The following is a 13,253-nucleotide window of genomic DNA, read 5'->3' as shown; positions in this document are numbered from 1 at the left end:
TTTCCTCTCCTCTTCTTTTCTTTTTTAATCAAGCCGTCTGGGGTTGTCAGGTCTTTTGAGACGAGGACTCCCAGCCATGTGAAAAGTTAATCCCTCGCAGTCCTTCTTCTCTGTGGCGCTCATCTCCCTGGGAATACTGGTGGTGGCTTACAGGCAGGTGGTGTCGAAGAGGGGAGGTGGAAAAAGGATGGATGGATAGAGTGATGAAGGGTGGGATGAACACAAGGCCACCCTGCTAAAGGGATAGAGAGATGCAGACTCTCTGTGGTCCATTATCACTAATTGCAAGTCCCATGCAAACGGAAGAACAAAACACATAACTCAGAATTAACATCTCTTCTTCGCTCCCCTCCTCTTCACCACCATCCACTCAATCTAACTTGAAGAACTTTTGACGAAGCCCCCTGTCTGACCAGCAGACTGCAGCAGTAAGAGCTGAGCAGAGAGGATTTGCAACATTGAGGGCTGGTGGAGTGGCTTCAGAAGGATGACATGGAATCACAATGGAGAGGCCACTTCTGTGGCATTGTGCCCCAAACCTTGCAGGCAAGGCATCTATCCCCCACCCCATCCACTTGGCTTCAACCATCCCACTTCACCATTTCACTGTGTCAAAGCGACCATCACCACTGACTCCTCTTGGGCCCTGTGCCAAGAATTGAAAGACATGATAGATCACAAATGAAGAAACAGTGTCTTTGTCAGTGTTCTCAATGAACCGTTTCACCGTGGAACTAAGACACCGAATGTCTTCTGTGTTTGAATTAAAGAAATCATATTTAGGACGAGGGTGGGGAGCACAAAGGTCAGAGCACGTGGTCCAAAGAAGGCAGAAAAATGCACACATAAGTGCACTGCTTGCGCTGCACTTTCTCTTCCTCTGTGTCCCTCCTCCAGCCAAGTGCCGTTGGAAATATAGACAGATTCAGTCGGCCATCTTAATCCCTCTCTGCTGTCCATCTCACGGTCACTCAATCTATCCTGACCTCAGACTCTCAACCTTTTCACTGACATACAGATACACACATACAATCATTCACTTCCTGCAGCACTCCTCAGGCCTAAGGAAGAAAAGCAGATTGAGCGAAGGAAGAAACTCTGTTGGTGGGGTGTACTGAGTGAGATTTGGGAGTTTGCAGAGGTCAGCACAGACTTTGTTCAACGGCAGGGTTTATCTCAGCAACAGCAGGGCCGGACAAAAGGACCGCATGCCGCGCAACAGAAACCCAAGCTGTGGCAGCTAAATTACTTTACTGATAAGGTCGAATTAGAAGAAGTGGGACCCTGGAGGCCGGGAACAGAGGAGGGGAGGGCAGAAAGCATGGACAAAGACAATAATAAGTAATAAGTAAGTAATAAAGGAGGCTGCATATGGTGGGGGTGGGGGGGGGTGAAAATCAATTGGTTCGAAAAGAAAGTTTTGTTGTAGGTTTCATCCAGGCTTATCCATTGGTGATGGCTATACAATATCTATATATCTATCTATATATCTATATATTTATATATATATGTCAAGATTCCTAAACATACAAGCCAATGTGATTCGTCACATGAAGTGGGAATACTCTGCTCTGTATTTGTATGTGTAAGTACTGTATATGTGCAGCGTTAACTACAAGAGAAAAACTTGTAAAGCAGATTGTTTTGTAAGTAGCATTGTGAGCTCCTGACCAGCAGAGGGGAGCAGGCTGTGTCACCAGATTCATTCAGATTCACTTAAACACAGCAAACATATTAGAACCATGACTTAAGACATAAACATAAAGACTTTTAGTAGCTTTAATTTCACTCACGTTTCACACACGTTTTTTATACTGATAGGAGAAGGGGAGTACGCCAATCACAGAATCACAATAAGGGGCAGGGGACTTTGGAAGATGGATTTGCTGCTTTACAAATAAAATGTACATATATCGCACACATTATGTAGCAGACAGCTAGCTGGTCAGGAAACTGAGAGGAAAAAAAAATCAATTTCCTTTGATTTACTTTTTACACACAATACTTCTAGATTCTGCTGTGATAGAAATAAGTTAAATCTCTGAAATTGAAGAAAATCTAAATTTTCTATCAATAGAATAAATAATAAAAATTTAAAAAGGTCTACACTGTATCACAGTGTGTGATCTTTTTTTTGACAAATAATTGTGTTATTGTTGTGTTTGCAGTTCAAACAGAGTGTACTAGAGCTCAAGATGATTATAGTGTGTGTATTAGTGTGTTCATAATGTAGATAGAGAGAGAGACACACCTCTGTAAGTCTTTAAAAAAAGGAAAAGTCCTCGCTCTCTCAGGCCTGTTATGACACTATGGACAGTGTTGGAGAAAATGAGCAAAAATCACTCCTGGGATCAGCAGGACGTTCCAAAGTAAAGACATACCAGCGTGTTCAATCCAGCTCTGTTTTTACATCTGATGTCGTCATGGTGTTTAGCTTCTCACTCTGCCCTGTTATTGTAAAAGAGTGAGTAAAGGAAAGAAAAACATTGGAGAACGTCTTTGCCCTGCCAGACTGTGTCTCTTCATGTACCTGCAGATGTATGTGCATGTGCTAATGTGTGGTTCCTAAGCTCACACGTGGTCTTGTGCTCAGCACACTGTGCACACATTTAAATATACAACGCATAACATCACACTTCAGCAACGGCTTAAAACAATAAACTTGTAATTATTGGAGGATGAAAAGGTTACTTAAACTTTATTCTTTTTTTACTGTTTAATAACCTTCTCCAAATGAACAACAGGCCGGAGAATTTTCCAATCCTGCACATACAGTTTTACACTTCTTTTTGGTCTGGTTATAGATTGAAGTCCACAGTACCGTAAAAAAAAAATCCAGCAGTTAATTAAAATGGATATTTCCAACAGCCAATTTATATGAGCAGTGTTGTGTATCTGATGATGGAAAATGGAAATCACAACGACCACAGGAACCCGATTCACAGGTCAGCACCTCCGGCTTGAGTCAGAGAAATTTTAAGCAGCACAAGAGATTAGGATTTACTTTAAAAAGACAGAGAAGGAGGCTGAAGGATAAATACATAAGGAAAAATATACTTTTACAAAAAGATACAACATGTCATTATTGAAAACTGCAGGTCTCATTGCTGAAGTATGACATCATAGTTTCAATATCTACAGTCCTGATGTGATCCATGTATACAGAAGATGTGTTGACGTCTGTTTTTGTGGAAGTAAATATGGATGGTGTGAAAGGACAAAGTGTAATATGACTTTTCTCTTTATTGATGAATGAACTGATACCTCTCCAATACAATAGCACCCAGAGACCCCCAGCCCACCCCATACAATAATATGAAACTAATCATTAGGATAAACTGAGCTTGACAAATGTCATCATCTTCCACTGTGACAAAGAGCAGAATCATTGTCTGCTCACGCCCCGAGGCCCTGACTAATGGAACCATTCGCCACAGCGATAATAAACGATGGTCTTCCACCAGAGACATGGTAAGAAAAGACAGCGGAGAAAAAACAGACAGGAGTTTTACCTGTGCCCTGCCACAGAGGAGTGATGGGTCAATGAGAGGGTTTTTAAATGAATGTTTAAAGCATGTCTGCAAAGAGAAACCCCTGCAATAAAGGGGAGCATTGTGGTGGAGATGCGTGAGCAGACTGTGGGGGAGTGGGGGGGGGGGTTACTCAGGCAAACAAGAGGTCCCATTGAGAATCCTTGGATGGAGTGGCTGAGGTCTGAAACCAATGACCAAGTAATAACAGCCCAAATCCCAGGGACAATATTTGTCAAGTTCCACTCTCTCTTCAAAGATGGATGACTTTGCCCCGTGCATTTCCTCCTGAGCCTGCGCATGTTTCATCTGAGCCCCTGCAAATTAATTTATTAACTAATTAACAGATGTTGGTAATGAGTTATGAACAAATGATAAGGCATCAGGCCTCTAATCAAACCTGACATTTAATTTGCAGCCCCGCTTCCTCGTTATCAATTACTGTGTTCACTGAAGATAATTGACAATGGTTTGCACTGGGGCGCAGGAGGTTTGCCGTTAACAGCTTCTTTAAAAAAAAAAAAAAGGCACAGCTCTGGTGTGGTGTTTCTAGGGGTAACAACGACCATATGTTTAATATTAGATGAAATCTGTTCCACTGGAGTGCTCCGAAAGCTGGGAAAATTGGATTAAATTGGCTAATGGCATGTTTAAAACCTACATAAAATGAACATGAATGGAAGATATTACAGCGCCCAGGCGTAGGACTTGTGGTGTTTTGCTCTCTCTCTCTGGTGTTTTTGCTCTGTGTGTAAACTTGAGGTTTCTGTCAAAGTCAAATAATGAAGACAGAAAACCACACACTGTTGGTCAATACTGTTATTAGGAACCACAGGTTTGATATCCCTTTCATTACAACGTGGCACTTAAAAAAACACAAGCCAAAGAAACTCCTTAAGTTCAAGGGATATTTAAGGGGTTTTGGAAGTTTGGTTTTATGTGACACATATTTGGTGACTGGGCCAGAAACCAACCTGGGACCAAACACTGACTTTCACTGAAAACACAGGAGATGTAAGACATGAGGGGCAGATACCAGTGTACAGATAAGATCTGTCTTTTTTTTAGTTTATCTTACTTTGTTAACTGATTTATTACATACCAAGGTTGAGCCAAAGACACAGATATACTATATTAGTACATAAAAGAGAGGACAATGTTTCTTAAAAATTCTATTTACATTTTTGGGGAAAACAGGTGCTGCCATTAAACCTAGTGCAAGAATTAATGAAAATAATCTATTTTCATTTTGGTAGAAGTTAATGTTTTACAGCATTTTCCGTGTCTTCATATCTGCTGGGTGGGTGGGTTCGGAGTAGTGCGGAAATATAAAAATTTTAAGCGGGCATTGAGAAGTTCAGGGGCTAAGTGGAAAATGTGCTTTCTGTTGTTTTTTCAGGGGGTGGTGATTTTAGCTGAACTGACCCTTTAATATCTTTTCACCCTCTACTTCTCAATGTAACTACGTCTGATGAGGAGCAGCTCAGAGAGGCCTGCTGTTTTTCATGTTAAGTGGCTTTAGACAGAAGTGCTCTCAGCCAAAGGCCCGGCTCATCAGACCGTGGTCCTGATTTGATTACTGAGAGACATGATTATGACTCCATTTAGGTGAAAAGCTTTACTTATGCCAAACAATAGTCCACGCAGCGGGGGTCAAAGTTAACGACAAGTAATATTAACACTCTGACGCTAAGTTGACTTTAGCTTTCACCAAGGTTACATGGTTATGATGGTTCATAAATGTCTACGATGTCTGACCTCAACCAACATTCGTAATTGAAAACTCAGAACATGACTGCCACTGTGAGAACACAATGGCAATCACATTATTCAAACAAAGCGGGAAATGACTTTCATTTTCTAACTAGCTGACAGTCTCGTATGATCCATTTAGTCACTGTGACTAGTCTGTGTCTCCAGTTCTGGCAGTCCTGCGGAGTTACTGCCTTATCAAGACGGTACCAGTCGCCTTAAGGGCTGACACATCCAGATAAAAACACCTCATGGGGAAGGCAAACAGATCAGGCAGGTCACAAGCTGCACCTTCAATGCCCTATTCAGATATCTTGCAGAATAAGTACCTGGCCATGCAAACACAAAAGGTGCGCAAACACTGCGAGAGGCGAGAGGTGGGTCACGACAGATAAGTGTCAGGGTGTGCCAGAACTTCTTCTCACCAGCGTTTGAAGACAAGGACATTAACACAGCTCAGGTATTAAGGTGGACAACAAAAGGAGAGCTGTGTCACTGTGAAAAATGACTTCTGAAACCACAGACTTGGATCCTAACAGTGGGCGTGAGAGACACGATGCCATGGCCAGATGGGAGTCCGTCACGTAGGACCACGGTGACATGAGAGCCTTTGCCAGACGTCTATCTTTAAGTTAAGCACAAGATAAACAAAAATTCTTACAAAAGTCTTCACCTCTTTTCAGAGGTGCCTGGATGAATAATGCCCACGAAAAGTAAACAGAAAGAAAATAAGAGGGAGAGAAAGACACGGCTTCGCCGGACAACAAAGTCACCTCGAGGTCCAGACCAGATGAAGACGTGCAAATGTAGCTGCAGGCCTGACATGGAATCCATGGTACCTGTTTCTAGGTGTTGTATTGACCTTGTATATAGCATCAACATCAATGGACATCTCTATAATGTAAATGCCCCACATGTCCTTGTCATATTCACCTTCATCGTCCCAGATGATGTGGAATATCCTGCAGGTATTTGTGGATGTGAGTTCTGCTCATTTTATATTACAAAAAATGACAGAAAAGCCAAGAATGTTGAGAACAGGTGAAGATGACAACCATTGATTTTACTGGTTTACGCTCACCGATTGGTTTGTTTAACAAAGAACAGATTCTAAGTCAGCCAACTCGACGCTGTTAGAGTACACAATTCTTTAAACTGAACTTAACTGTATTGTCCATCCTAATGCAGTACCAATGCAGTACTAATGCAGTACTAATGTAGCAGATTGAACAAATACTTTTAGGTGTGTCCATAGTCAGGTGACTGTCCATCGACTGCAATAGTAAAATTATTGTTTTTCTATAGCACTGTGTCCATAATTAATTCTGATGTTATAAACGCTAATATTCAGCCTTTTTTTTAAGTAAACAATCCAACCTTTAAAGTTTTCTCACCAAAACTCCATCACTCAACCTGAAGATGTTCAAATTCCAGAGAAATGCACTTCAGTTCTTGATTTCTAACTTTTCTTCTTTTTCACATTTCCTCAAACACAGCTCTTTGTCAAACCCTTGTATTCCGTTGCCCTATTTTTCTGCCGTCTGACTATCAAGAGTACTCAGATCAGTAAATCCAAGGAATGGCAGTCATGGTGGAACACAGTACCTCCAGCCATTGTATGGTGACATGTCTCCATCAATAGGCTGGTTAGGCCAATCTACGGAGCAGATAATAGCAGCAGTCACTGTGACAGCGGATCCCCACACTGGACTCTCTGAGGGCCTCTCCTCACCCCTGCTCACTCAGACCTTCCTGTCCTGAGGGATTGGCAGCTAGAAACACAACCAGAGCAAGAGACACACACATTCAGGACCCCGAGCCCTGGCGTTCTATCATGTTGTGCTAAGGGGGGAGCGTAATGGTTTTTAAATGGATGACTCAGTGCTGGCCCAGAGAGAGAGTCTGAGACAGAAGAGAATGGCCATGGCCTGCAGCGCAGCAGCTCTTATATTAAGCTGTCCGTCTCGCTGAAATGAGTATGAGTTAACACCTCTTCCAGTTCCTGACGCCCCAGGACAGACAATAGTTGGCTTCCTTTTCTGCCCGCTCCTCCTCCTCCTCTCGCTTCTTTTCCTTTCTTCTGCTCACCAGCTCTTTCTTTAATTTATTTGTTTTTTAAAAAATGTCTTCACTAATCCACACCTCCACAAAGCAACACGGCATTCACAGTAAGGTTGTTAAAGTTGTTTGACTTCATGGGGAGACCGCAGCACTCGCAAAGTTGATATAATGAGTTATTGCCAGCCTTAGTATGAAAAAAACAAATCCACAAAAATGCAGGCGATGTAGTAAAAAACGGTTTTGAATTCAAGAGTAAAAGTGAAGGCATTTTCTGTTTCTTGGACGTTTCAATCAGTTTAGAATAAGAAGCTCATTAAGAAGAAAACAAGACTGTTGAACTCTTAGACACACTCCCTCTACATGAATCCTCGATGGACTGCTGATTTTCTATGTATTCTACAAGCCCTGTGTAGATAGGATCATATTTACACCTCAGGTGACATCATCTCTCAGAACACCTCCCTCTGTTTTGGCAAGAAACGCAGAATGACATGGAATTTTTAGAATAAAAGTGTTAATCTTCTGTATTTTTAATATGAGGTTTCACACGACGTTGTTCCACTTTATAAATCTTTTTTTTTTTTTTAAATATATATTTTTCAAAATTTCGGCTCAGTTTCTTCTGTTTCCTGGATGATTGGGCTAAGACCAGAGGCAGTAGATAAATGACTGAAGATAGTGAGACAAGGGAGAAAAGGGGGGAGTACATGGGAGTCCTGGGGGAGTCTGTTGATTGCTATTGTTTTTAATATGGGGGTTCACACGACGTTTTTCCACTTTATAAATCTTTTTTTTTTTTTTTTAAATATATATTTTTCAAAATTTCGGCTCAGTTTCTTCTGTTTCCTGGATGATTGGGCTAAGACCAGAGGCAGTAGATAAATGACTGAAGATAGTGAGACAAGGGAGAAAAGGGGGGAGTACATGGGAGTCCTGGGGGAGTCTGTTGATTGCTATCAACAGACTAACTGTTATGACTATCTATGAAGTCTGGGAGTGAAGAGCCCCTGAAGGCCCCAGACCCAGACCAGATCTGGGCCTATCAGGGATATACATATACATATATATATATATATATAAATATATATATATACATATACATATACATATATATATATATATATATATATATGGTCAAAAAAGAAATGAAAAACAGCAGGTTTCTGTGCGTGTGTGCTAACATGTGTGTGTCTCTCCACAGTTGAAGGTGGCCCTTATTTCCTCCAGGGCAATGAGCTGAAGTTGAGCTGCTGAATATGCATCAGTCCAGTGTCAGGGGAGCAGAGAGGAAGGAGGAGGAAAACTGAGGGGAAACACCAGAGCTACATGGAGAGTGTCGGTTTTGGAGAGGTGCCCTTAGCATCCCGTACGGCTAGCCATAATATGAAGTCAGAAAAAGGAAGAAATGTACAAACCTGGCGCTCTGCCACACAGCGTGTGTCTGACTGTGCTTTAATCGCCTGCATGCTTCTACAACTATTAAGACGGAAACGGAGTGAGAGAAAAATAAGTGCTTTGGTAAGAAAAACAGCAGAGGTTCCTAGGGCTCAACCTTCTGAGTGAACCATTCCTTTAGAGTTCTGTCAATGGTGGGATTCATGAACATTATTCACTATGAAAGATAAATGAACAATAACTGGAGTCTGAATGTGGTTTTCACATTAAAGCAACTCATACCTGCTTCAAGATTTTTTTTAAATCTATTTTACCATTTTTATAAGTTGTTAACAATGGTTAAGTGCATTACATTTCATGATTTAATTTCATTTAAGGCCAAATATCACTAGGATTCTCACCGGCCATGCAGAAGGCTGCAGGTTAGATTTCACTGATCCCCTAATGCAGATAAAAATGCAGAAAGTGATCTTTAGATTTTAAACTAGCCTGTTCTTCTGGTCTACAATTAGAGAGACAAAAGTTCCTTGCCGAAAGAAAAATAAAAAATCATATCAGTGAAACTATTTCTCCTCTGATTTGGTATATGAGCAAAAGAGGGCAGAAGATATGGAGGGAAGGGAGAAAGGAAAGAGAGAGGGAGACGAGGAGTTCCCTTTTTCCCTAATGAGCTTACTGAAGCAACTTCAATATCCTCCAACGTCATGTTGAAATGAAAATGAATAGTTCAATATGCAGCCACTGCACCGGGCTTTTTCATTTCCATATCGGGTGGCGTGACCAAATGAGTTAGCTCGCTTGGACCTGTAGCCAGAAAAGCTGATACCTCTACTAATCAGGAGATTTTTCCATGTGACATTACAGCCACGATGGAATTCTTCATGTCGTTATGAAGAGACGGATGTCCATAAATAAAGACTGATGGCTCGGAGGAGGACAGCATGAAGAGACTCACTTACCATCAGTGCTGTTTCATGGTAACGCTTTAAATCTGTGATTGTAACACTGACACTGACACTGACACTGACACTGACACTGACACTGACACTGACACAGAAAACATGAAAACAAAGACATTTTGTTGATTCCTACCTCCCATCCGAAGGAGCCGTCTTTGCCCGTGGCGTCGTGGTGCAGCGTGTTGTGTAGCCCAAACCTTTCGCCGGCACAAATTCGGGACTTGGCCCACACGCCGAGGCCCGCGCCTGGCACTGAGGACTCCCGCAGCTCCAGTTCACTGGGAATGGGAATGTCATCAGGAATGTAGACGGGAGCCTCGTAGGGCGAGCCTTCCTTAGGTGTGGTGAAGTCCTGGTCGTTGCTGCTGCTGTTGCTGTTGTTGTGGAGGTGATGGTGGTGGCTGGCGTAGATGTGCGGGTGCAGCAGGTGGTGGTGGTGGTTGTTGTTCGGGTGGGAAGGGGTCGGTGAGGGCAGGGGGGACATGTTGATGAGGCCGTCCTCGGCATCGTCTTCTGGGCTGTCGGCGCCACCACCGCTGCTGGCTGCTAAACCTGCGAGGTCAGTCTCTGTGTCGTACATGCTGTCCACCGGTTCACTGTCATCTAGAACAGTAGAAAGGGGAGACTGGCGTTGAAACAACAGCTTGTATTTGTTTGTTTTTTACTAATTCTTTTTATTTATTTTTTTAAATGTGTTGTAGTTGTACATGACATCATTCAGCAGAAGGTTCAACAGTTTGTTTCACTTCAACTTAGATCCCAGAAAATCCCAGTGTGACCTCATTTTTGTTGAATAACTCCCCAAGGGAGTCTGCCCCCCACCTTGGGAACCACTGAGCTAACATTACAAATATGTCAAATCCCTTGTAGGTGTAAATATAAACTGATTCTTATTTGATCAGTATCAGATACAGGTGATTTTTTTTCTGATGTTGTTTGTTGAATCATTATAAGGGAGTTCACAGGTTCAAGACCCAGCACTTGTTTATTGTTGTTTTTCCTTCTGATGAACCTGGACAGGTCTTGGAAAGGGGCTGGCAATCAGAGGGCCAACCAGGCCGAAAACTACTACAGGAGTGGTTTCAATCAGGTTTTCTCCCTCTGCTGCCAAACTCTACACAGAGCTACAACATGACATTTTTAAAAAATCTGCTTGTTAGTACACAGCACTTTATTGGACAGGAGTGAAGGTTTGCTGGTTGAATTTCAGCAGAAAAAAATTTATTGAATTAATCTCCAAGAAAATCTACCTCCACGCACTTATTGAGCGCAGTGGCGGACTGTAAATCAGGAGAAAGTCTAAAAATGGTCATCACTGAACAAGAGCACATTCATCCTAGTATTTTAGTTCTTTGATAAATATTTGGGTTCCTGCCCAGTGACAGATGTGAACTGCGAAAGCTGTTAAATTAACTGACATGTAAGTTTTAAATGTGAAACGTGAGACTATGAAAGCACCGGCGAGGGCATTTTCACAGCCTGGCAAAACCTGCAGCCTGTCCACGCGGATCCGGGAAAAACTTATCACATAAAGCGGCAGCAGTAAAAAGTCCAGCTCTTTATGACTGATTTTGCGTCATCCAGTGATTTTGACTGGAAAAGAACCCATTTTTTAATGATGGCTGTTTCATAGAGGCTCAGACCAGGCATACAATTAAAGAAGGGAATAAGTGAGGCAGCAGTAGCTTCCACTATTCTCACATCAATTACTGTTTATAACGCAGCTCTATCTCCAGCTCCCTCTGCGCAATCAAGCGTTTTCAGGCTGTTAAACACTTTCTTTTATTTTCATTTACTTTCCTTCTCCTCACTCCCCCTGAATCTCACTGGCACTTGACCCAGTGAGAGCAATTATGAAGAGCAGAATGACAGCCTCGGAAAATCTATTAAATCCCGTTTGGCTTTAGGAGCCTTTCTGCGTGAAAATGCACAGATAACTATCTCAGTTAATTAAGTTATGTGGAAAATTCTTCTGGATTTCAATGAACAAAACATCTTCTATGAAACACGCTGAAGCGGTAAAGTGAGGCTGGAATCGTTAGGCGGTGTGATGTGATATTAAACAAAGTGTGTAATAACGTTGTCATTTGTTAAAAAAGCAGGTCCCCCGGAGCAACGTTGGTAATTTCTATATGACTTGCCTTCAGAGACAAGCTCAGCCGCCCCCTCCCCTCTCCTGCCATACAAGCTGTTTTTAGAGTGGGGCTGAAAAAAAGTTGCAGATGAGAAAAGAAAGCAGGAAAATAATGAGAGGCCGGGAAGAAGAAGAGTAGGAGGAGAAGGAGGAGGCAAGAAGTTTAAAAACGGACGACAGAGCTGCTTTTAAACAGCTGTATGTTAGCTCAGCGTCTCAAAAGACCCCGAAAGAGATGTTCGAGTCAGGTCCCCGAAGGATTCTGAAAAAACCAGCAGGTCCAGATAGTGTCTTCCTCTCCCTGGCTCCTCGTGTTGTTCTTTCTCCTTTTCTATTCCTCTCACCGACTCTTTCACAGGCAGCTATTTATCCTGATTACATCAGGGGTCAATCATTAATTTGCACCTTGGGGGTCCCGGTGCTCACCGCGGCTACAATGGGCTGCTTGTTCGGCGGCTGTTATTCCAGTGGAAAACTACACTGCTCGGCCCGAGAGCCCGGCCCTGGCCACATGAAGGCATCCCATTTATTTGATAAATTGTAAATGCGTGCCATAAACGGAGCTCTTTGCTTTGTGGCATGGCTTGAAATAACAAAGATTTTAGGGCACGTACGAGCAGATGCGAGCCGTCGCACAATCACACATCTGTTTGCCACTGCAGGAGCTGTTACTGTAGCTCTGAACACATGTGCAGGAGATCAGACGGTGCTGTAGGTGGAGATGATATCTCCTCATTACTGCACGTCACAGGGAAGTGACCAGATACGACACAGATACCGCTCTTAGGTTTAATCCACCAAATTATAATTTGTCAACGTGGGAATTTTTTTTTTTTTTAAACAGCAGCTGAATAATAAATGTCAAACTTTAAAATCCAACTGTGCTTTTGGTATTTGATTAAAACAAAGAAAAAGAAAATTATGATCTGCTGACGACTGTGTAATCAGCGTTGCTATGGCAAAATAACTTGACACTGTGATGAAAATCAGCGGCTGGTTGGAAGGGTCTTTACAACAGGCAAATTGTTCTGTGGTTGTGTTTAATCAGAGCACTCACGACTTAAATGCAGAAAGATAGAGATCTGCAGTCATTTTCTGCCGTCTGCCTGGGCACACTCAAACACATGTGCCTTGTGGCATATAGAGCCGTGTAAGTCCTCGTTGTCTCGGCAAACAACGCTGACTTCTAAGCAGGGAACTATAAATAAGACATTAAGCAGGAACCAAGTCGTTTCTTGCTGAATAAGCAGCCATGCTTCATTGGGGAAAGTAATAATGAAAGGAGGAAGGTTTTTTTTTTTTTTGGGGGGGGGGGGTTAAAAGATATCAAGATAGTATTTGCAGAAAACTTCAAAATCTGACATTTGGTGCATTCAAATTGACATCAGTTAACACAACGTGTGACGTCACGTCTTCTCCTGC

General features: G+C 42.3%; 1 protein-coding gene across 1 annotated transcript in view; it reads right to left on the bottom strand.

Moving 5' to 3' along the window:
- Window positions 1-13,253, bottom strand: part of prdm16 (PR domain containing 16) — a 167,929-nt gene that overhangs the window by 106,026 nt on the left and 48,650 nt on the right. The window contains exon 2 of the mRNA XM_017035832.2: window positions 9,831-10,300. Within this exon, the coding sequence (XP_016891321.1) occupies window positions 9,831-10,300 (470 nt within the window). The remainder of the gene's footprint in view (window positions 1-9,830; window positions 10,301-13,253) is intronic.

This window comes from Cynoglossus semilaevis, chromosome 10 (assembly GCF_000523025.1).
Source record: "Cynoglossus semilaevis isolate Cse_v1.0 chromosome 10, Cse_v1.0, whole genome shotgun sequence".
Classification (NCBI taxonomy): Eukaryota; Metazoa; Chordata; class Actinopteri; order Pleuronectiformes; family Cynoglossidae; genus Cynoglossus; species Cynoglossus semilaevis.
Note: the sequence above shows the minus strand (reverse complement) of the source record. Positions and strands in the feature narration are given on the sequence as shown.